General features: G+C 51.4%; 1 protein-coding gene across 1 annotated transcript in view; it reads right to left on the reverse strand.

The window, feature by feature from the left end:
- Positions 1-1,312: 1,312 nt before the first annotated feature.
- The window catches only part of KAZN (kazrin, periplakin interacting protein), a gene marked incomplete at its 5' end in the record, with an annotated part of 200,822 nt that continues 176,840 nt past the window's right edge, over positions 1,313-25,294 (reverse strand). The window contains 7 exons of the mRNA XM_082295519.1: positions 1,313-1,629; positions 2,250-2,300; positions 2,567-2,697; positions 2,855-3,044; positions 3,331-3,501; positions 3,907-4,043; positions 12,667-12,858. Of these exons, the coding sequence (XP_082151645.1) occupies positions 1,462-1,629; positions 2,250-2,300; positions 2,567-2,697; positions 2,855-3,044; positions 3,331-3,501; positions 3,907-4,043; positions 12,667-12,858 (1,040 nt within the window). The 3' untranslated portion in view covers positions 1,313-1,461. The remainder of the gene's footprint in view (positions 1,630-2,249; positions 2,301-2,566; positions 2,698-2,854; positions 3,045-3,330; positions 3,502-3,906; positions 4,044-12,666; positions 12,859-25,294) is intronic.

The raw sequence follows: 25,294 nt of genomic DNA on the forward strand, positions 1-25,294 counted from the left end.
GAGCCTGGGGGGGCTGGTCCCTCTGTCACCCCTCCATGGCCTCTCTGCATCATCCCTTGGAATGGAATACACAGCGCGAGGGCATCGGTTTAGTTCGGTGATTTAAGACAAAATACCCTTTTTTTTCTCAACCAGGGCGCGCGTATCGGAATTAAGAAAAATAATACACTATTATAGTTCATTAAATAAATCTTAATACATTTTTTTTAAGAGCTTAAAATTATATTGTAAGCATTAAAGCATAAGGTACTTATCTTGGCATAAGCAGAGCGCGGCACGTGTTAGTGGAGAGGGGAAGCGGCCGCTGCGCCGGGGGGTGGTTTGGGGGCATTTCCAAGGGATTTGGAAAAACAAGCTCCACCTGTGCTTCCAAATCACCCCAGAGCCAGAAAAACCTCCCCAGTGGGGACTCGTACCAATTTCCCCAGCCCCCCTGAGGGCAGTAACACTCCAAACTGGAGCAGGGTGGCCGGCCCTATCTGGGCAACACCTTGGGATACGGGATATCTTGGGATATCACCTTTCCCCTGCTCCCAGCTTGTGCCAGATCCCCCTAAATTTTACTTGAAGCAAAGGGTGAGCCCCCCAAAAGCAGGGAAAAACAGCGGGCAAAGCTCCCACCAGCTTCCCCCCATCTGATTTCCCGGCACGTGTTTAGGTTTGCGTTTTCCAAGGCGTTAAGTGCTCCTGGGGCAGCCGAGGGAGCCCGGGGTGGGAGATCCACGGCTCCGACACCCCCAATTCCCCCCAACAGCAGCTTCCCAGGACAGTACAGTACAAACACCCCCTTCCTCCTCCCCGCCCCATCCCAACCGACGTGGAAAAATATAAAAATCCCAAAACTTCTGCAATAATTTAGTTAGAATAGCTCCTCTGGGTTTGTGCAAATAAATTAAAACAACTAAAAAGGAACGTTAAAACACTTATTTCCAGACCGGCAGGTGTAACAACCAGCCCGGGTTGCCTCCGCGGGGCTCGGCCAGGAAGACATCACAGCGAAGGAGACTTTCTTTTGTTGTTTTTGTGTGTTTTCTCTCTAAGATCCCTCAGCTGGGCAGGTCCTTTGTCCCCAAGCAAGGACATCCCGCGGGCTGGGCTCCGGAAAACAGCGGGTTTCGGACAAGAGACGTCACAAGCACAAAGTGCACAATATTTCTGGTATTTACAGAGACACAGCAGTCCTTCAAGTTTCAAGTTTTGTCAAAAGAACAAGAAAAAGAACAGAAACCCCCCCCTGAAAACAGGAACAAAACCCCAACCCAAACTGACAAACTGAAGTGACAACAAAGGAGTTACCAGGATGGAGAAAAACCAAAAAAAACATGGAAAAAAGGGAAAAAACTGTAGTTACGACACAGCTGCATCGCTCCCAAGACAACAGGTAACACGTCCACAGGCGGGACGGGGGATGTGGGATGTGGGATATGTACATGTGCGGTGCCGGGAGAGGCTCCGGCGCCGTCACCAGTCCGCATCCTCCTCGATGTAGTAGTCGGGGGCTGTCCCGTCGAAGAGACCGGGATCGAGGGACTTGCGCTGCTTCCCCCGGGCAAACACCCTGGAGATGGAGCCAAAGCCCATCTTCTCTTTCTTCTTTTTCCGTTTTTGGTCTTCCAGGTCTTCTAGAGACTGTGGGAGGAGAAGACATGAGTTTGGGCAACCAGCTTTTCCTTCACTATTTTTCCCCTTCCCCCACACCAAGGATAATGGACCATGTGGTCCCAGTCCCAAAAAACATTCAGTTCAGGTCCCAAAAAATATTTGCATCCAGATGCCACAAAATCTTTTCATCCATGTCCAAAGTAATGTTAAGATCCTGGACAAAAATACAATAATATTCCTGAAACCTGTGTGGTGGAATTTGCAGCGTAATTGGGCCCCCTCTCCACATTCTCGGATTTTGGCCTCTTAATTCAACTGGATCGGGATTCCAGCTCCAAGAATAAATGGTCAGAGCATCTGTCTGAATTGCAAAAACATCCCAGTTTTAGGGCCAAATACAGAAGAATAACCTGCTTTGCCTGGGCCTTCTAAAAACCAACACTGCGATAGGCCTGAGCTCAGTGAATGCCTACGGCATTACCCAGGTTTCAGGGCAAATTATGGGAATATGCGACATCCCAGATTTACAATCCAGGATGACTTCCATTCATCCCGAATCAGTGCCTCTGACCCCCCCACCACCTTCGAGTACTTTCTAGCACAGGAAGGGGTCTCACAAGCAGGATTTGAGAGGATTTGTGCCCTACCTGTACGATTGGATTGTGCAAGTTCTTCTGTACCGGTCCAGGACTGTCCCCCTATGACACAAGGAGATGGATCCATTGAATCAACCCCAACACAGCCTGAGACCATCCACCCCCCATGGCAAAAGGCAGCATTTGTGCAGCTGAACTGCAGTGGGGCTGGGACAAACCCCAGGGCAGCAGCTTTCCAGGTCAACCAAGCCCCAATGTGCTCCCCACTCCAAACCCAATGCTGTTTTGGGAAGCAGAGGCCCCGCAGAACCCCCAGAGCCAATCTCCCCAAATCAGGGCACCACAGCCCCCACCAGGCAGGGCCTTACGTTGCAGAGCGAGTGTGTTCGATGCCGGGGCGAGTTGATATCACTCGGCGTGGATGACCGGTCGCCCTCGGCCGCGGAGGCGTCGGAGATGATGGACGGCTGCCGGGAATGACAGGGGCTCACTCTGACCGCTGGAAGGCAGGGGGAAAACAGGGAGTCAACACCAGCAAAGCCTCTGATGCACTTCCATAAACATATTTGGGGGGAGTGGTTTTAACCAACTTCTTTCCTCCCCAGAAGGGGTTTGTCCCTGAGACTTGCCCATGTCCTGATCCATGGGGTGCCCACCTTGCCGGTCCGCCGAGTGCTGGGGGTGTGAGTGGTAGAGGGTCTGCTGGCTCTGCCGGATGGCGGCGGTCAGCGGGAGGTCAGCCTGCATCACCCACTCCTGGTTGCCGTTCAGCACCGTCTCGCCCGGCATGGCCAAGGAATGGCGCTTGGGTACGTCCTTGGTCAGCGTAGCCAGGGACTGCTTGGCCTGGGAAGGACAGCGAGGTGGTGGTGATGGAACGGGAAAACCATATGAACATCTCCTGGAGCAGCAGAACAAGCAGCAACACACTGCACACCAAACCCACCCTCCCCTGGGCAAGCAAAGATCCAAACTGTGCCGCTCCCCGTGCCAGGGATATCAAGTTATTTCTGAGTGATGTTCCCTGTGCCAAAGATATCAAGCTCCTTCTGAGAGATGGAGTTTTTTCCTCTCAGTATTGCAGTAGTGCAACCACTGCAGCACTCAGATCTATATTAATTATCCAGCTCACCATGGCCAACTCGGCCTCCAGCTCCTTCATGCGGTTGTCCTTCAGGTCGAGCTGGGAGCGGAGGGCACTGGCGTGGTCCGTGGCCTCCTTGGCCTGCCGCCGCAGCTCCCACTTCTCCCGCTCCAGGAGGTCCTTCTCCTTCGCCAGGGCTTTCACTGCGTCCTCGCTCTCCTGCCGGGACAGGGGGTGGCCATCAGGAAGGGAAAATCCACATGCTACTAAAAATGCCTCTGTCACAACCCCCTTGGGGACCACCCAACCACGAGCAGTATCTTCAGGTGTCACAAGAGCCCTGTGCTGGCAGGAATGCCAGCCCTTTTTGGGGAGATCCGGAATGCAGCCAGTCCAAAAAGCAGTGCTCACTGTGCACCTGGTTAAAATTACATCAAATTCCCCAGGTCTGGCTCTATTTCCTCCAGCATTTATTTAACTTTAACCTGCTGTGGTCCATCCCAACTCCACCGGAGTCCAGCTGGAGCTTTCGTGGGATTTTCCCTGATTACAAACCAGGTTTCACACTCAACCTGCTGCCAGCCCTCTGTGCCACGAGACCATGGTGCTGGGCTCTGCACTCACTTTCCTGTGCTGTTCGTAGTTCCGGATGAAGTCCCGGAGCTGCTCCTCTCGGCTCTCCAGCGTGGCGTACAGCTGCTGCATCTGGCTCACCAGGTCTGTCTTCTCCCCCTTCAAGCGCTTGCGGTCGGCTTTCATGGCTGTGGGAGAGAGGATGACTCCAGCATGGGGGGCATGGCAGCCCCTTGACTCCGTCTCTTTTATTCTCCAAGGAAAAAGCACCAAAATTACAATCCCGGGGCCTGGACTGGGAGAAGATGCCCAATTCATCCCCATCGCTGCACCCCTCAAAATGCCCATCACGTCACCTCTGTGGCTCCTCACCACTGCCCATCCCCCAAGGCACAGCTCAGACCCTGGAAAACAAAGTTTGGGAGCAAAACTGCTGCCTCAGCCTCAGGGCCTGGCGCAGGAAAACCTGCTGCTCCCTCTCCAGGATAAATAAACCACAACCAGTGTATTTTCAGCAGCGAGGCGGATGCTGGCAGCGCTCCCATGAGCCCAGGCACGGCTCCCCGAGTGTCCCCTTCCAGCTCCATGGTGCTGTGTCGGGATGAGGGGATGGAGCAGAGGCACCGTGATGTGATGGGTGTTTCAACAGCCCTGAGAGGAACCCAAAACCTTCATGTTTTCCCTCCTCATTCACCAGTGAGGGATGCTCGCTGACCACGGAGCCCGGGACAGCTGTGGAAGGCTGGCAATGCAGGGAGAAATCTCACAGAAACCTCACCTAGGACAAGGAATTTTGGTCATTTCTGTCCATTAATGCTTTACCCAATACTGAACCTGATCCTTGGCAGTGCTGCAGAAGTGCCCTGTGGCTCCCTGCTCCACATACATCCCATTCCACCAGAATAATGCCCAGTTTAATAATCAGATCCCAAATATTTCATTATACATTCCTGCTTTTCCATGCTGGGCAAGTGCTGCTCCTGAGGGAGCGGGATGCTATGAAACACCCTGTGCCCCTCCAACTCTCCCTGCACTCATCATATTGAATCACTGAATCTTGCAAGTTGTTGTTTGTATTATAAAAAAATTCTAAATACCCCCAAAGTCTCCAGAAGAAAACAACCCCAAAGCCACCAGGGGCTGTGTCTACTACAAAAGCTGCCAGAAGATGAGGCAGCACCATGAGTGGGACCTGTCTCCATGCACACATCCAACCTTTTTCCATGAGATTACAGAAATCCTGGCGGGTGTTTCAGCCCATGCTCTGTTTTCTACCCCCTGTAATGAGTCACTTCATCGGGGGGTTTAAACTGCACCATAAGGTGGTGCCTTTGGGCTCCTCTCAGCACATGGGGGATAAAGACAATGTAAGAAATATAAGGAAACCATGACTGTGGCACTCTGAAAAGGGGAATTAATTTCCTTCACGCACCTTTGGCACCCTTGGCTTTGAGCCTTTGCCTTCACCCAGCACAGGGAGCTCTGCTCCCAGCCTCCTCTGGCTGGGAACCCTCAAAAGGCATTTCCACCTGCGTGTAAGCAGGGAGAGCGTCATTATTTGATGTGCAGTGAAGCCCCCAGGCACCCTCAGGCAGAATAACCTGGTAACAAGGATCACCCAGCCCCGCAGACGTGCTGGAATAGACCCCAAAATCAGAGCAGCCTCCCCTCATCCAGCTCTCTGCAGCTCCCACATCCCAGCCCAGCTTGTCACAACCACAGTCTCGAGAATTGGTTTTCTCAGGTGTGCACAGGTTTTACTCTGCTTTTTTTACTATTTCTTACTCTAAGTGTGTGCTGGGAAGATGAACAACAAAGCAAGTGCTTGGAGTGGAGCTGTAAGGAAAGGAGGGGGTTTGCAGTGAGATCTGAAGATGGGGAAAAAATCAGACTAAATAGTAGAAGAAGAGGGAGATGTTTGGGACTATAGAGATTTTTATCTGTTATCTGTTTTTATGCAAGAGATTTGGACCAACTATTCTGCCATTAAGCACTGGAAATAAATCAGAACACAGAAAATCAGAAAATGAGGTAGGAAATGCTGCAAAAGTTCACATTGTCCTGTGACAAGGCGCTCTTGGGAATCTTCCTCGCCCACTTCAATGAACACGACTCCTCCTGGGACAACTCAGCCCCTTCCGACACCGGGACTTCCCTTACTTTTTTCCCATCTTAGGAAATTACCACAGAAACCCTCTAAAAACAATCACAACCATGTCCATGTCTTTGAAAAAGCCCTTTCCCACTGCCTGTGTGTACTTAACCACCACCTTCTCCTGCCCAGTTCCTTCACAGGAACTAAAAACTTGCTAAAAAAGAAAAATTAATGGTAAGTTGACTGAGCCATACAGGGGTGAGATCCAGACCCCACAGACACATATATATCTGTATATGTAAAATTTAATTTCCTCAAGGATACTGTGAGGCTCTTATAAAAGTTTAAGTCACATTTGCCAACCTCTCATGCTGGAGGCGACAAAAGACTCCTAATGAATTTAATTAAATAATGAGTCCCCTATAGCATACAAACTCCTTTAATTAGTGGCAGTGTTCATGGCCCTTAAAGATTTATAGAAAACTCTTAATCGGTTGCCAACAACAAAAAAATAAAATGCTCTGAAGTACTGTTCAAAGAAGGATAACTATCTCCCAAGGTTGAGTATATATTGATATACTAATATTTACCAATATTTATGCCAGTGTATCAGTATGACAAGCAGATGATGAGGTTTGGGTATTGAAAGAGCAGATTTTTTCCTATTAACCCAACAGGACAATTTACCATTTGTTTCATTTCATATTTGAAAGATTTGCTGAAACTGACACACTTTTTTTCCTCCCCTCTATTACCCTCCTTCCTCCAAGACCGATTAGCTCCTAAGCTTAAAGAAGATTTATCAGTCATTTGAGAACTTCATTCCAAACCAAATTAATAGGAAATTAATTGAAAAAGGCAGGAGAAAAATAAAAAGTGAGGCAGAAGTGAGCTGTGAGGGCTGCCAGCAGCTCCTGGACCGAGCCCTGCTTACTGCAGCAGCTTAATTCGTCCTTAGCAAACAAGCCCAGCTAATTACTTGGTCGGGGAAAATGAGCCTTTGCAATCCATGGCCAGCCAAGGAGGAATAAAACAGATTTTCCCTGTCTATCAGGGCCATCTGAGGAGGTGAAATGCCTTTTTCCTTTAATCTGATGATCTAGGGCCAGGTTTCTGTATCCCAAACCCCCACAAGTATCCAAATAAACTCCCCCAGCCCATTGGCACGGTGGGCTCTGGCCAAACCTCTGACCTCTTCATAAACCCAAGAAAAGAAGAAAGAAATCCTAAACCCAGACCATGAGTGGAAAGTACTTCTCCTACTTACATTATTAATTTTCCCCTCATCCCCAAAGCACATGGCAGAAGGAGGGGGGGGGGGGACCCAGCAGCTGCCCTTGGACTTGGCAGCTTGGCACCGGCCTTGGCAGCAAGGGATGGGGCAGACGGGTTGGGATGAGCTAAGTGAACCCCCCAGCTCTCACCACCACCCCCACCTGCACCAGGTCACCCTATGCTCCCGTTATTTGAGCTTCCACCTCCTGCCACTTGATCTGTCCCTCGGTCCTTGGGGAGAAGAATGATGGACACAGAGATGTAATGGGACCAGCTCCGCGCTGGGCTCCTCCTGCAGCCAAAACAATTAAAAATCCACCCCCTCAGCGCCTTTTATTCCCAGCTCTATGTGAGGAGCCAAAATCCAGTCGCTCCACCAGAGAGGCACAGCCTTGTCTGGGACAGCAGCAGGGCTGGAACCACGCAGTGATGCCACCACTGAAGTGTCACCACCCCATGGGCCCCAGTCTGATCTCACCATCCAACAGCTTCCAGCTAGAAATTAGCTCCTGTATCCTAAACCCAGGCATCTCCCTAGGAGATAAATACTGTCTTCCCCCTTTGAAACGATAATATCAAATTAAGGGGATATCAATTATAGAACATCCTGACGTGGAAGGGACCCAAAAGGATCATTGATGTCCAACCCCTGGCCCTGTGAGGTAGAGGGCACATTATTCAGCTGAGGTTCCCTTAGAGGACGTATGAGTAATAATTAGACTACCTTGATAATATGATATGAGATGAAAATCCACTGTTTGAACCATAGAAGCAGCATCTCTGCCCACTTTCACATTCCTGGGATGAGGCAGCAGAGCCCAGACACACACCAGGGCACTGGCAGAAGATGCAGCACACCCCTGAACTCCAAAGAGCAGTTTCCTGTGACTCTCATTCACTTCCAAGTCATTCTCTCACCCCACACAAGGTGAATTTTCATGCCAGGAACAGAATCAGAGCTGACTTTATCACTTACTAAATCACACACATATTTTCTAATGCACGGAAGAGCATCCTCGGGGAGCACCGCTGGAACCCCAGCGATGCCCCGCACAACAGGAATGTGCAAACCCATCCTGTCCCATTAACATTTACTTAATTTCTCCTGTTTCTTCCTCCCAACCATGAAATTCAATATTGTCACCATGACTAACCCACAAAATCGGGATCACAGTGCTGCTCCTTGCTTTGCAATTAAAGAGGCATGTGCGGTCCTTGGGTGCAGCCGTCACCATCAGGAAGATCTTAATGTTGAAAACATCAGTGTTCTGTGGTGCCAGGCAGAGCCAGCACTCGCTCCTGAGTGTGTGGAGGTACAGAGCAGGCAGGAAATTAGAGCCCAATGTCAAATTTCAGGAAAAAGGTGAGGCAATTCTCCTTGGGGGAATTTACCTGGTGACAGCCAAGGGCTTTCCAAACCTGACCCAGCAGTCAACAAGGTGGTCAATGACTTCTGGAAATTTAACATGGGTCTTCAAAGGAGAACAACAGGTTATCTGTAGAGGTCCATGTCCTTATGGTGGAGACAGCTTCCTTGGCTGGGTCCACGGCTGGGACATCCATCAGTCAGGACATACATCCAGTGGGACATTTGTCTCCTGGGACACATATCTGCCAGATCACACATTCTTCTGGGACATCCATCTGATGCAACCCCCATCTTCTGGGACATCCATCTGATGCAACCCCCTTCTTCTGGGACGTCCATCCACTGGGACACCTGTCCATCCATTTCCTTGCTACCCACCACCTCCTTGCAGCAAGTTGAGGGTGCTGTGGATCTCTATAGGAGGCTTTCCCCAGTCTTAATACTATTCCTGGGGAGTCACAACTTTGAGCTGAAGGTGAGGGAGGGAGAAAACCATGCTACAACCCATTTGTGCAGCAGACATGAAGTCGGTTCATGCCTTTCCAAGCAGCAGTGAAAGCCAGCCTGAGGTTTCCACCCTGGCACTCAAAAAGGAAGCAGAAACCAGGTTTGCTCTCTGCGTGATAATCCCGCAGGCGAGCTCCAGCAGATGGGATAAACCTTCCCAGAAACGGGGTTTCTGCCATTAGCCCACACGCTCATGGATGTCACCCAGCCAAGAGGCTTCTCGAGTTCCCCAGGCACTTGGGCACGGTCCCTGCCCACAGCAGGACCAGCAGTAATAAAGCTGTCTGCAACTTCTCCCACCAGGGATTTCCACCCCAGAAATCCAGACCACATCCACACCTTTCCAGCCAGGACAGGGGAAATAATAACTGCACGGATGCTGGAAGCATAATTCAGAGTCCCAGCTGTGGCAGAAGTGGAGAGGGTGATAGGGTGTAGCACTATGGGATTTTAATTAGATATTAATGGATTAAAAAAAGGGCAAGAGATGGAATTAGCCCAGGAAAAAGTGGAATAAAGATGAACAAAGCACATGCTGACAGAAATGAAGAAACTGGCTGAGTTGCTCTTGTAGAGAATCCTGTGCTGGGCCAGACCCCTGCTCCTTCCCTCCACAGCAAGGACTTGTTAGTGCAGCACAGGGAAGATGCAGCACAGGCTTATCAGCTTTATCCCTGTGCCAAATGCTGTTGGGAAGGGCTGGAAATGCACCTCCAAAGGGGGACAATGAACCCACCCTCCACCCAGACCATCACAAACCAAACCCTGTGTGGATGTGCACAATAAAGACTCTTAAAAACTGTTGGAGCCCCAAAAGCAAACCTGACCAGCAAACCCTCTCTGCTTCCCTCTGCAGCATGGCCCAGCGAGCCAAGATCCATCTGAACCAGCTGCGCTGCACTTCCAGGCTCAGAGCCAGCAACGATGACAGATTTCCATATAATTTATCTGCTAATGACATTCCACAGGACCCACCATGGATCTTGGGCTGCTGCAGGCACAGGGCTGCAGGACACAGGCACGGGGATGCTACAGGCACGGGGATGCTGCAGGCGCAGGGCTGCTACAGGCACAGGGATGCTGCAGGAGCAGGGATGCTGCAGGAGCAGGGATGCTGCAGGAGCAGGGATGCTGCAGGCGCAGGGCTGCTACAGGCACAGGGATGCTGCAGGAGCAGGGATGCTGCAGGGACAGGGATGCTGCAGGAGCAGGGATGCTGCAGGAGCAGGGATGCTGCAGGCGCAGGGATGCTGCAGGCACAGGGATGCTGCAGGAGCAGGGATGCTGCAGGGACAGGGATGCTGCAGGCGCAGGGATGCTGCAGGAGCAGGGATGCTGCAGGCGCAGGGATGCTGCAGGAGCAGGGATGCTGCAGGCATGGGGCTGCTGCAGGAGCAGGGATGCTGCAGGAGCAGGGATGCTGCAGGCGCAGGGATGCTGCAGGGACAGGGATGCTGCAGGAGCAGGGATGCTGCAGGCACAGGGATGCTGCAGGCGCAGGGATGCTGCAGGGACAGGGATGCTGCAGGAGCAGGGATGCTGCAGGTGCAGGGATGCTGCAGGCATGAAGCTGCTGCAGGAGCAGGGATGCTGCAGGAGCAGGGATGCTGCAGGAGCAGGGATGCTGCAGGCGCAGGGATGCTGAGGCCAATGCTGCTGGATGTGGGGCATCCTTTGGTGAGGATGTGGGGCTGGGGATGCAGGGATGCAGGCTGTGAGGGGGGGAGCTGCTCTTGGGAGATGCTCTCTGGCTGCAGGACACAACTGACACAGATCCCTAAACTCCACGACAGCATGGCCAAGTTTCCCTGTGCTCCTGGCACGGCCTTATCCTGCAGTTCCTTACCACAGAGCCATGATTTCCCCAGTGTGTCTGTCAGCAGATCTGTCTCCCCTGGCAGAACCAGGCACCAGGCGCCGCTTTTCCTCCATTTTTGGCTACATTTCTCTATGGACAATTTTTCATGGAAAGGAGAAAGGATTTTTTTCCCCTCCAGCTGCTGATCCTGTTTTCAAGTTCTCCGTCTCAGTCACTGTTGCCAAGCCTGCTCTGCTGCCCAGAGCCTCCAGCCCAGATCCAGCCTGGACAACTTTCCCAAAAACCACAAAAGCTTCTCAATATTGCAGGATGGGGAAGGAGCATCAATTGAAAAAAGCTTCTTGCTATGTGCCCATCCAAATGCCAACTGAGATTCTCTCTTCCTAGCCACCACACCTGCAGAGAAGTCCTGGAAAACCAAGCTCAGAGGCTCGAATAGTGGCAAATAAAAGCCCAAGAAAACCCCAACATTATATTCCTTAAATAATCACAATTTTCAAGCCAAACTCACTTTTTCTCTGGACTATCCCCCACAGAAGCACTTAGATGCAGCTTCTTAGATGACTTCTTACTCTTTCTTTTTTTTTTTTTTTTTGTAACTAGTATTACAATAGTTCTGCTTTTCTGCATTTTGCATTTATCAGCACTTCTCCCCCCGCCCCATCCACAGAGAGCAAATATTCTCTAATTAAGATTTTTCTCCTCCAATTACAGTTCTATAAACCCAGAGCATTTCCTGCTGCCGGAGGCTGCACCGGTGGCTTGGGGGGAGGCAGGATTTTGGAGGTATTTTGGCTGTTGCTGATACATAGGGATGTTTTTGTACATCAGAGAGTGCTAACATGAAATTTTCTGAAATCCCTTCCCCAAATACTGACTCAGTCCAACTCCCTGCTCCTCCGAGCATCTCGGCATCCCAGGCAGGGGGAGATGCAGAGGCCCCACAGCTCCCCACGTGCTGCTCAGCCTCTGAGCCTGAAAACTTTTGACAGCTTCTCCTCATAATCCGCAAACACGAGCTGACAAGTGCAAGTTATACTCGGTATGTTGGGGATTTGAGATGATATTTAGAGCCACGGCGCTGCCAGGGTTTGACACGTGAGAGCCTTCCCTGCTCAGGATCATCCCCTGGCTCCAGCTAACAAACCATCCTGCCTGGATTTATTGTCAGCTTGGTTCTAGAGTGGAAAAGCTGCAATGTTGTATTTTGCCCTACACACCCCAGTCTTGGGGCTTACTGGGCTGGTGAGGGAGGGAGAGCATGGCCCCGACTGCCACAAACACCCCCAAATGCAGGCATGAAAGAAGGAGGAGACCCTGAACGTCATTTGAAGGTAACTCCACGTGGGATACAGAAAGTTGAAGTCACCAGGAAACTCACTGCTTCCCTCCTACAAGTCCGAGGGGCCCTAAGCCAACCCACCCCCACCTCCAGCTGCATTTCAGCTGCTGCCTTGGCTCTACTCTACAGCTGTGGAGGAATTCCTTTGCAGTGCTGCAATCAGCCCTCACATCTCATTTCCCAGCCTATTGCTGCACCCCAGTCCTTCCCAGCTCCACACCACCCCTTGCTGGGGCAGGAGAGCAGGGGGGTCCCAGGAACACCAAACCCCCGTTATGAGGGCCTGGTGAATGCACTCTGCAGAGTCCAAGTGAAAAGGATGGCTTTTCCTTTCCTCATTAATCAACTTTTTGAAAGTTTAGGGTGCTGGGGAGAGGTGCAGCAGAGGGAGGGGCAGCCCTTACCCTGCAGAGCCTCCTTGGCACGAGCCAGCTCCTGCTCCTTCTGCGCCAGCTGCACCTTCAGCTCGGTGGCCGAGAGCACCTCCGGGGACTTGCTGCCATGCGTCTCCTCCAGGTCCTTCGTCAGCATTTCCTTCATTTGCCGGAGCAGGTGGACCTCCTCCTGCAGCTGGGCCACCTCCTCCCGCAGCAGCGCTGGAGGAAGAGGAGACACAATGCGAGGAAGTGAGTGACGGCTCCCGGCACAGCCCCGCGCCCCCGCTGGAAACTCAAACCCCGGGGAAATGCTGCTGGGGTGGCCCCTCCCTGCTGGCAAAACTGCTCTGCACAGCCCAGAACCTGCACCACTCTGGGACCAGAGAAAGAGGAGGAGGGATGTGATGGGAAGGCACTAGGACAGAGAGGGGGAGCCGCCACTGGGTGATGGCATTTGAACTTAAAAAATAAAAATCAATGTTAATATGTAATAACAATAATAGTAAGAAGAAACCAAGAAGGATTTTCCTATCCAAACCACTCACTGACAGGGCTGGAGTCCAACAGAGTCTCCTGAGCTCCCACACATCTCAGCTCTGCTTCCAGCCACCCACATGCTTAGGGCATACTCAACAAAACCACTGTGAGACTGGAAAAGGGAAGATGATGCTTCCATCTGCAGCCACAAATGCTGAATTTTGCAGATTTATACCCAGTGATTGCTCATTCCTCCAAGCAGCTGCACTGCAGGAGCATCCAGGCAGAACCCAGCCGGGATCCCCTCCACAGCAGGCACTGGAGAAAAGCTCCAGCACCTCATTTCCTACAACTGCACCCACTGTTTAGTGTAATAAAGTGCTTTTCTGCTATTTCCACATTGCACCCATCATCCTTATCCTGCAAAACACTTTGGGGCTGTGCATGCACCTCTGTAATCCTCCATCCGAGTCTGGGTTTGCTTTCCCTCCCCTTTAAAAACAGGTGGAGAAAAGCCCTTTCTCATGCCAAACTGGTTTATTGACTTCAGAGAATCATGGAATGATTTGGATTGGAAGGGACCTTAAAGACCATCCAGTCCCACCTCCTGCAAATGGACAGGGACACCTTCCACTAGCCCAGGCTGCTCTAAGTTCAAGCCGGTCTTGAACACTTCAGGGATGCGACATCCACATCCTCTTGGGTTGGCATCATGGACATGGGGAGAAAAAATGACCCCCTCAGCACACACGTCACAGTTACCAGAAAAATGAAACAGAAATTAAACCCAAACACCTCCTCTCCAAACCACCACAGTTGTGTCCTTTCCCTGGTGCCCCCATGTAGCAGCCAGCCTGGGGGACACCCGCTGGACATGGAACATAGGGATTTTCCCCCTTATTCTTCCTCGGGTCGCTCTGCACGTGCATGGGCCGTTTCCTTTCCGGCACCGCTCGCGGAGCGAGGCTGGGAGGTGACGCCGGCGGCAGGACAGGGAGAGGCGGCTCCCCCCGGCAGCTGCGCCAGGAAGGCATAAAATCTGCTTCACATACTTGAAATGCTTCCCGAATGAAAACTGGCAAGGCCCCATTCTGTAAATTATTTAGCAATAAAGTCACTAATGAGGAACAGTTGAGCTCTGGGCTGGGGGGTTTGGTGCAGCCTAAAGTGCCTTCTTGAAATCTGTGCAAAAAGCAAGAACTGGAGGTGGCCAAGGCCAACAAGATCTTCCCCAGGGATGGGAGAAACGTAGCATGTCCCCTCCAGCCTCTGGGGACTCTGAGAGGATGTGAGGGACTCACACATGGTGGAATATTTAGTGTGCAAAACCCACCCAGTGCCTTCCCCAGCCACAGAAAGCCCCCTGCAGCCCCACAAAATACCCCCGGCTGCAACAAATTGCTCATTTTTTTTCCCCACTGATAACTCGTTTTCACCTTTCCTTACATGCCACTTCGCCAAGAGCTACTCCTGGGAAAAAAATGAACCAGCAGATGAGGCTGGAGGCGGGCAGCTTGCACAGGGGTGACTGATCCTGATGGATTCCTGCAAATTGCAGCATTTTGGTGGGAACCAAGAAAATCCCCATGCAGCAGGAAGTGATCTGGGAAAGGGAGAGGGCAAACAAGACCAAGGACAGGCAGCCGGGGGGAATTCTGCAGCAAGGAATTCCAGAGGGATCCTTGGGCATGGCCCAAGGTGCTGTAATGCACTGTCCAGTGCAGCTCTCCAAAAATGCACCCATCCCCTCTGGTCACGGTTAGAAACACTTAAAAAAACTCAAAAGCATCTCTCCTCCAAAACAGGCAACAAGGGAATTTCATCCCCACTTAGTACTCGGCTCCTGATCCAGGCAGAAACTGCTGAAGGATTAAAATCTGAAATCTATGAGAAGCTACAGATGTAATCTGAAGAGAAGCATTCAGCACCATGCTCCCCACGCTGCTGGCTGCAAGCCAAAGCCTATGGAAAACCTCAATTATTGATCAGCCATATATCCAAAATTCTTGCTTCTTTAGACATATAATTAGAGATAGACATATATATATATCTGTAGAAAAAAGGATTATGCTTTGCAATATATAGTTATATTTGCTACATATATATGATTATATATATGGCAAAGCCAAATCCGGTTTGAATATATAGATATATAAAATTGGAAAGCACAATCCATGCAGCCAGGGTTTGATAGGAAAATCCCTCTTTCCAACTTGCTCTCAGGGCTCCTGCCAATGTCATGGAATCACAAACTGGTTTGTGTTGCAAGGGAGCTTAAAGCTCATCTTGTTTCACCCCCTGCCACAGGCAGGGACACCTCCCACTATCCCAGGTTGCTCCAAGCCCCGTCCAACCTGGCCTTGGTCACTTCCAGGGATGGGGCAACCACAAATTCTCTGGGCACACACATATAATGGCACTCACTTGTGTACAGGACTTCCATCACTCCAATGCTTTCTCTGATATTGTACACACCAAAATCACACCAATTTCCCCCCCCAAAGCACTTGTCCCCAAGCAAAGAGTATCTGTTCTCCATCACTCTCCTCCAAGCTTCCATCCCACCTTTCCAGCACCTCCTGCTCATGAGGGTCCTATGGAGAAATCCCATGTTATTTGCATAATTTGCATTAAGAGACTCAGCTTGAGAGGGATATTTAAGCTTCCTTTTGAAACGGGGGGGAGAAAACCCCCCGTTGCTCTGCCAAGTTTAAGTACCTAAATAAACGACCCAAAACGAGCCGTTTGCAGGCAGCTCTTAGTGATCATTACAGAAAAGTTCCAATAGCTGGGAAAATGGGGTCAATTATTCAGGAACCTCATTTCAGCCTCTATTTCTTCCACATACAGATGGCTGAGGGAGGGTTTCCATGTGATTGCTATGAGCTGGGTGGAGCTGTGCCTCTATTTGAAGCTGCAAAGAAGTTTGAAGTGAGCATCAGCCCTCTCGAGCAGGGACCAGGGCTCAGTGCCCCTCACAAGAGACCCCACACGCCCCCAAACATGATGCAAAACCAATCAGGAGAATAGAATATTTTTAAAGGCCTTTTTTTTTGCAGTTCACCCTTGCATATGTCACTATGTCAAGGTGTGAAGTTAAATATGCCATTAGGAACTGCCTCCTAAATGCAACAACCTCAATGCAAAAAGCTTCCACAGCACTTTTCCCCCACTATTTTTGTCCCTTTTAAATTTTCCCTCCTCTTTTTAACCTTTTTTTGGAGGGGGGATTGGGTGCCTTCTGTAATTTCTGACTACCCAGAGGAGAAGGAGGTACTGCATTGCATGGACAAGCCCCATCACTCATTCCAACCCCTTCCAAATCTGCTGCAAGTGGGCAGCAATGAAATTAATGCAATTTAAACACTTCCCAGATTAATTGATGAAAACTACCGTTCCCACTGAAATAACTGGCTGTTAATTATATTTTAGCTGATCACGTTAAACTTCTGTGACTGCTGAATTCTGCATCCTTTATGCTTCAACCACTGATTGGTGTTAACAGACAACACAAATGAGATTTTTCTGTGTTTCTTTTTAATTGTGGTGAACATCTCCAGACAGCGTTTGGGGATGAAGTTTCCACTCCTGCTCCTGCAAATCCCATCTTGGACTCCTCTGGGCAGCAGACCAACCCTCCATGCAGCAGCAAAGCCTTTTACTGGCCTTGGAACAGGCATCACTTTAAAGACATCCATTTAAAAGCCTTTTTTTTCCATGTAACTCAGCTGACACGATTGCTGCACACACGTTTCTGCCTTTGGAGGGGACATATTAAAAATGGATGCAGAACAAACGATGAGGCTCGTGTGGGTGAATCAGTATCTCAGGTGAAAGCTGCACTTTGTGCCGCTTTCATGAGTTTGATAGTGAGATGGCTTTTGCTTCACTGGGCACAAGTCAAGGGTTTGTTTTTATGCAGAACATCAGCAGGATAAATATACATGTACACACACCTCTGTCCTAGGATGGGAAATGCAAGGGTCATAAAGAACATTATTAGAAAAAAATAAGGATTCAAGACCTAGGGATGAGCTGAGTCTGTATTTTAAAGAGCATCTCATCACCTCTGGTTTTTAAGTAGCTTCCCAGCTTGGGAGCTCCCCCTTGCAAATGTGCAGCAAGCTGGAGAGGGACTTCTGACAAGAGTCTTGAAGTGACAGGACAAGGGGGAATGGCTTCCCACTGACAGAGGGCAGGGCAGATGAGATATTAGGAAGAAATTCTTCCCTGTGGGTGTGATGAGGCCTTGGCAGAGGTTGCCAAACGTAGCTGTCGCTGCCCCATCCCTGGAAGTGTTTGATGCCAGGCTGGACAGCACTTGGAGCAACCTGGGACAGTGGAAGGTGTCCCTGCCCGTGGCAGGGGGTGGAAGGAGATGGGCTTTAACGTCCCTCCAACTCAAACCATTTGTAAAAAGACCCAGCCACTGCCACTGCCCAGGACTTGCTGGGGCAAAGCTGACACATCCAACCTCTCCCTTCAACACCTGGACAGCACAATGGACTCACAGTGGTTCAAAATGAGCCCCCTCTCCACCCCACAGCATCACCTCCTCAAGGGGATAAGCACAGGGGCCTGACATTTGTAAACCACCACTTTAGCCCAGTCCTGCTGTGCATCCCAGGCACATTCCTCAGTACGGAGTCTCCTGCAGCACTGTGGCACTCCATGACCTCAGAGGAGCTGCTGGCCACCAGTGCTCCCTCCTGGGTGGGCAGCGGGGCGCTCAGCAGAGCCTCTTGGATTAATAAAATGAATTTTGGCTTTGCACATCCATCTTTTACTTTAAAATAAGCTTTTATTTCCACCCTGTCCTGCTGCCACAATACTGCAAGCGAGCTGTCACACCTGGACATAGGTACAGACAATCTGTAAGAATTTCAGGGTAAAGCTTTCACCCAGTGGCAGCAAATCCTTGCAAACACCACTTCTGAGCATTTCCTGAGTTAGACACCAGCTTGGCCTCGGTGTGCCCACATGGTCACAGCTCTGGGACAGGAGCCCCAGACACACGCGCCGACCGTGCCCCATCACCCAGCTGGGGCAGGATGTGCAGAGACCACCTGCTTGCCAAGTTATCTCCATGTCCTGGCATTCCCCACCCCAAAAAATAAGGATTATTTCCACCATGCAGTTGCTCACTCTCTGGTCTGCCCTGGCCACATGCTGGCGGGTGTCTCACATGGGATATAAGTAAATAAAACCTGATCTAAACCCCTGTGCACGCTGGCGGGAGGGTGGGCAGAGGGGCTTGGGGGGCACAGGGCTTCGGGGCCAGGCTGGAGGTTGTGGAGGCTGCCAGAAGCACACACGGCTTAAGAGCCACTGGCTAATGAGCTGCGACCCCCGCGGCAGCCCCCGGAGCCGGCTCCGAGCCCTCCCCAGCTCCCGGCTCGCTCCAACTTCTCCAGGAGACAAGATGGACTACGGGGCACCGGGAGCCGCCCGCCCCGGCCCCCCCAGCGCCGCGGGGGCACGAAGCCCCTAGCCCCTGCCCCTCGCTGGCCCTGGGCGTGGGGACAGCACGGCCACCACCGCCACCCTCCCCGCGGCCCCGGCGCGCTCCGGCGTTGTTTTGTTTCTCCCAGGAGGAAGCGAGCTCCAAGCACAAAGCGAACGAGGGGAAGCCGTGCATGCCGGGCTGCGACCCCTCCCGGGGACCCTGCGGAGACCCCCTTACCTGCGTGGGCTAAGCGGGGGCACTGCGCCCTGCCCGGAGCATCGTCCGAGGCCGCCCCCCGCCGTGCCCGGGCAGCCGGACAATGGGCCGGGCGCGGAGCGGAGCCCTGCTGGCAGCGGCGCGTCCCCGCCGTGCTCTCCTCCTGCTCCGACTTCATGGCGGGGCACGGCGGGCCCGGGGTGGCCGGGGGCGCGGGGGGTCCCCGGGCGGGCGGCTCCTCCCCGGTACCGCCCGGCACTGCGCGGAAGTGCGGCCAGCGCTACCTGCGCCGGGAATTTGACCTCTTGCCGGTCGCTTGATGTCACGGCTCGGAGGAGTGGCTCTGCCCCGCACAGCCCGAGATGCGCGGGACGGGGGCCCCACAACTCTCCCGGAGCCCCGGGGCCGCGCAGGAACCCGCGGCCGGCCGGCGGCGGAAATGATTCCCGGCTGGAATCATCCATCGCTCCCGCCGCTGCCACCCACCGAGCGGGCGGCGGCCAGAGCCACGTCCCGGCGGCTCCATCGCGACCGCTGTTCGCGATCCTCGGCCAGCGCCGGCAGCCCGGGGGGGAAACTGAGGCAGGAGGATGGCGAGGCAGCCCCGGTGCCACGCACGGTTCGGGCCAGCTCGTCCTCGCAAGGCAAACACCTGCAGTATTTTTTCTCGCAATGCAGTTGTTACTTATTTTACATGGGGTGCGGTGGGTAGGGACACAGCAAAACCCGCAGAGACCACCTGCCTTTCTATGATAAAAGCCACATAAAAATACACCAGAACAACCAGACTCTCTGAAACTCAGCACACTCGTGTAGCTTTTCCATAGAATCATTAAAGTTGGAAAAGACTTCCAAGATCAAGGCCAACCTTTAACCAAATAGCACCATGTCCACTAAACCACATGGCAAAGTGTCACATCTGCTTGTTTTTTGAACACTTCCAGAGATGGCGACTCCACCACTTCCCCTGTGGAGCCTGTTCCAATGCTTAACCACTCTTTCAGCGAAGAAATTTTTCCTAATATGAATATTTTTGTTCCCTACGGTCCAAGTGCACTGTTATGTGCCTAAACTCTGCTGCCTAGGCTGCCTGTTTCCAAGGCCCCCACAGCAGACCTGCTTTATAAATTGTTTCACCCCACCAAAGAGATGAAGAACTGGGCAGAAGCCCTTTGGGTTTATTAATTTTTGCCTGTCTCTTCACTGTTAGCCTCACTAGATGAGCACTGCCAGCTGCTGGCCAGCTGCTGGCTTGGGGATGCTCTGGAGGCAGCCCCAGCCTGCTGCCACCACACACCTCTTGCTTTGCCCAGGAAGGCAGCGCTTGCACAAAGCTCATAAAACACAGTTAAAGACAAAAAAAATCACCATATTCCACTTTTCCAACAGCACCAAGCCTCTGCCAGCCACTGTGAACCCAGCTCCCCCGCCCTACAGCAGCAGTATCTCAGGCATGGGGAAACTGAGGCACACCCCACGTCCATGGGCTTTGGTGTTTTGGGGAAGTGGGTGACAATAGGTTAAAAATGTGGGAGGAGCGAGCTGTCCTGGCTAGGAGGGGATGCAGCCATGGCCACCTTGTACACCCGGGTCAATAAACCAGGTTGTCACCCACCCCGTGACCCTCCAGGCCTCACAGTGCCCTGGTGGGCATTGCCCCTTCCTTATCCTGCTGCTTCCTCGCCAGCGGCTTGGGAAGGGGAAGGGAGTTGATTTTGTTGTGGAACAAGCCCTGGTTCTCATTGCAACAAACTCAGTGCATGCAACAGGCTGGCACTGCTACACAGCCGGGCACGGCTCTACTGCCAGGTGTGCGGTGCCCCATCGCCCCGGCCATCACCGACCTCAGCTCCGGGAAGCCCAGGAAAACTCTGCGTCACCTCCCATCGCTCCCTGTTTGCACAACTCCCCTCCCCGGGGATCAAGTCGGAGCGCGCCCGTGCCGACTCAGCTCCCGATGCAGCGGGAACGCTGCCACGGCCGGAGCCTCCCCACGCGAGCCGGGAATCACCGCCGGCTTCGGGGCACCTGCGGGTTTAATCCTGCTCTGTACGTAATCCCAGAGCAAAGGTAGCCGTGTGCCTTGGTGTGTGACCTGCCACGGCACGGGAAGGTGCTGAGCTGCAGTGCCCCGAACCAAGGCAGAGGGAGGAGGTTCTCCACGTCACAGGCATTGCACAAGCCCAAAGCTCCCCTTGGAGCCTCCTCCCTGGCAGAGGAGCCCGGTGAGCGAGCGGGAATGCTGGGCTGAGTCCTGACTTCTGCTGACTAATGGTGGCCCGGCAGCGTTACTCACACCCGCAGCACCCGTCCGTGCCGAGACAGCCGTCCGGGCTGCTCTGTGACCCAGCGATGGACCCGCAAGGATTCCCCTGCTCCTTCCTTTGTGATTAACAATCCCTTTGGAAGGCACGCGGAAAAATGGTGCTGCTCAAGATGGCTCATGCCTCGGCCGGGTTTCGGGCACCGAGCGTGTCCCTGTGTCAGGCAGCAGTCACCCTCTGGCTGTGGTTAAACTGGGGTTGGGGTCTTGGTCTCCTCTCCTTGCTCTGGATCAAGCCATTGCTGTGTGGCTGGTGGTGGTCCCTGGCCTTAGCCAGGTGAAAGCTGAGGCCAGGGAGGGATTTCTGTCCCTGCAGTCACTCCCCGTGGATTGTGCCTGCTGCTGGTGCTGGGAAAGGGACAAGTGCTGGTGTCAGTGCAGATGGGTCTAGCCCTTCTTTCCAAACTGGCTGGCCTCCTTCAGCCCTCCCTAGCCAAGACCCTTCTGCAGGGGCAGGAGAGACCCTTCCCATGCAAGCCTGTCTCAGAAGGTTTCTGCAGGCTGATCCCAACTTGACAACCTCCACCAGAGGACAAATCTGCATTAGGTATCCCATCTCCAGCTTCCTGGGCTTGGAGGTCTCACCAGGGTTACGGCTCTGAAGCAAGCAAGCTGCAGGTGGTCACCACCAAAAAATGTCCCAACTCTGCCAAAAATCCCAACCATCACCCTGAAGAGCAGGGCCCACCAGAGACTGACAAAAGAGAGTCAAGTTGGGGTCAAAATGTTGTCCAGCCCCAGCACAGCTGCCCAGGGCAGGGGTGCAGTCCCTGTCCCTGGAGGGATTTAACAGACATGTGGATGTGGCACTTGAGGACATGGGTTAGTGGTGGCCTTGGCAGTGCTGGTTGGACTGGATGATCTTAGAGGGTTTTTGCAACCTTGATGATTCTCATGATTCTGTGAAAAAGCAACTCAGCTTCAGCTCAGCAACTCAGCTGCTCCAAAGGGAACAGTTCTCCCTCCCTCCAACATGGAATAGGAGCTGGTGGCTGATCAAATGCAGCTTGAGCATATGGCTGGTGCTCTGTGTCACTGCCCTGGAGGCACCGGCTCCTGCAGCCACTGCTGAGTAACCTCAGCCCTGCCCGAAGAATCTCTGCAGAAGGCCAGCAATGCATCCATGTACCTTCAGACAGGAGCTGGCCCTCGAGAGCCACATTTGACCTGGAGGACAGAGCTGTCCATGAAAACGACCCAAACAGAAAAATCTGGAGGCCTCATACAAGGTCTCCTGCTTCAAAATGCCACCTTTTCCCAGGAAAACTTACTAAATCTTCTCTCCCATGCCCATGGAAACCCTCTTCTCCATCCCCGTCTCTCACAAAATAAAGATAACAGAGTGAGGAGATGTTTCAAAACAGAGCTGATTTCTTTTTTCCCCCTGGTTTTTCTTTCAAGGAAAAACTTCTCTCAAAAATGACAGATTTTTGTCAAACATTTCACTCATGACAAATTGGCATTGTCATTGAGGAGAGCACTCGGCTGGGAATTTCGGAGGCGCTTCAGGAACCTCCATCTGCTTTTACTGAGTTAAAATCCGACGGCGGCGAGGCTGGAGAACGTAATGTGTGAGGCAAGGATTAATTAACATCGATCTGGCTCCAAAACCAGAGGCGGTGAGAGTAATTTTCATTGAGGAACTTGGCACTGCTTAGCACCTCCTCCTCCTCCAGTGCTGCCGGAGTATTTTAAGCTCCTGAAAATCACACGTGCATCACTGAGAGTTTTTGCAATTATTAATTAAAGCCTCAATAGAGAGAAAAACCTAATTTTTTTGTTAACTCCCTACCCAGGCCATACACAGCAACTTTCCCCTTCTTTAAAACAGCACTGCAAAAGCTGTTTGCAATGTAAAGAGGCAAAAAAGCAACGGGGAAAGGGCAAACATCATTATGCTGGTTCCAATCTCATTTGGTACAACTTCCTGAGCTCATGACAGTTATTTCTATTGTGTTTTTTAATTTTATCACGAGGATTATAGTTATCATCACAGACATTTTATGCCTAACTTCTGGGCTCTTTACAATATTTTCATTCAAATGCTAAAAGGCTGTAATGAGACTAAGATAATGGCCTGCAAATATAAATGACACAGATCAGAATAGGGGGAAATTGGTTAAAAAGGAAAACAAATAGAAATTATCCATCCTAATTTGCATTCAAAGACAGTAGCTAGGGAAAAAATTAATGTATTATGGAGAAGGAGGTTTCACCTGGTACCTGAACCCAACAGAACCTGCTGCACTTCTGCAACATCTGGATCCAGCTGCAAATGTCACTGACTCCTCCCTGCCCTCCCCAGCTTCGTCAGCACTAATGAGGCGAAGGATGGCACAGACAGCTGCACGTTTGTGGCCGTGGAGGGACAGGGTGGGCATCGATCAGCAAAACGTGAGTTCTCCGAGAGCTTTGAACCACTGAACCCCACCAGAATCAATATTTTCCTTTTTAAAACAATGCTGGGGGGAAAAGCACATCTCATATAGATTCAGTGTTATTCTGGGTTTTACATTATTCATTGAACCTCATCCCATGTCATGCTGCAGTGAATATATTACCATATATGATGATACAAAAATTACATGACTCCTGCAAATACCCGATAAAGTGTCAGGCTGGGCTGCAAAAGGAGCTGCAATTGCTCATTAGCACCGTGTAATTACGCTGCCATACGCTGGGGTTGTGCCTGTGCCACCAGACACTTTATGGGGAAAGAGAAGGAAAATAATAATAGTAATAATAATAGTAATAATAATAGTGAAATAATAATAAATCAGGCAACAACAAACCCCAGAGCTGTGTGGTGGGTCTCAAACTTCGGGAAACATTTTCTTGTTGAAGCCTTATCTCCCCTGCAGCACATCCAGGAATGTCACTGCAAGGCCACCAAGGGCCATTGTGTCCCCAGAACCTCCCAGCTCAGCCCACCCGAGCAGGGATCATGGGGGCACTTGGAGGGAACGGGCTGCATGCAGAGGAGTAACAGGGAAAATGGGAAGGCTGTTGGGAAAGGTTAATGATTTATCCCTGTGTATAAATGTGCTGCTATTTCTGAAATAGGCTTTGCAGCCTCAGTGCCACACGTGATTCGAATGGGGCTGAAGGTGGGCAGCTCCACTCTGATATTGGCTACTGTCTCTATACCCAGGTACTACTGCCTTTTAAAATTATTTTTTTTAAGCTGCCCTGGAGCTTCCACAGAGTTTCAAATAAGCAACTCTAATGCTCCGTCTTCATCAGCCACTCCACTTACATATATAAAAAAAAATATATGTGTATTGGGAATTCAGTATAGAAAACAGGTTTTTATGACACCCACACAACCTGCCACATTCATCAACACAAAACTTACCCAAACTCCATTTCTTTACACTCAAAACCTGCCACTCACCGGGCACGAGGCTTGTTCACGTGCATGGACTCCAACTGATGCTATAGCACAATTTTTGATTGCTTGCAGGAATTGCAAAGACAAAAAAAAGGTGGGAATGAAGCCTGGCTGGGATGGCTGGAATTTGTGAGGCAGGTTAGGAAAGCCCAAGAGGCTGCATGGATCAATGACCCCATGAGCCTGGACATATCCCGTTCCCCTCCCGCCACTGTGTGTATCAACAGAATATTTATAAATCAATTGAAAGCAATTAATCAGCTACAGAAAGATAAGGGATAATGAAGAAAAGAGATTAGCTGGCGATGCACAAACAGGGCTCCTCCAGGGAGGAACTGCTGTGGTTGGAAGCCTCCTCTGCAAAGCCTATTAGCTCCACTTAAAGAAGAAATTTAAAAGAGGCAACCTGAATAATTAAAAGGAAGAGTTAATGGTTCATGCTAACAGCTTCTAAAAACCTGCAGCAGCCGTGTTTGTTAACCAAAGGGACCTGCAGATAAACCACTGCTCCACGGCTGCAGCTGGAGCCCCGCATTCCTGCATGGAGCCCAACATTCCTGCATCCCCTGGCACGATGGATCCAGGGAGGCTCACATGGACACTCTGAGTTGTACGGGGCCACTGTCCTGCTGGGTTCACTTAAGTGACCAACCCTTTGAGCTGAGTTATAAACAGTAATAGAGGAATGACTCCAGGATGTGAGAAGAAGCCTGCAGGGATGTAAATCCTAATATTACCCACCTATTGTATCCCATGGTACAATCACCAACCTGCTCCTTGTTGGCTAAGCCAGGACTAAATA

This window comes from Coloeus monedula (genome assembly GCF_965178545.1).
Source record: "Coloeus monedula genome assembly, chromosome: 22".
In the NCBI taxonomy this organism is placed as follows: domain Eukaryota; kingdom Metazoa; phylum Chordata; class Aves; order Passeriformes; family Corvidae; genus Coloeus; species Coloeus monedula.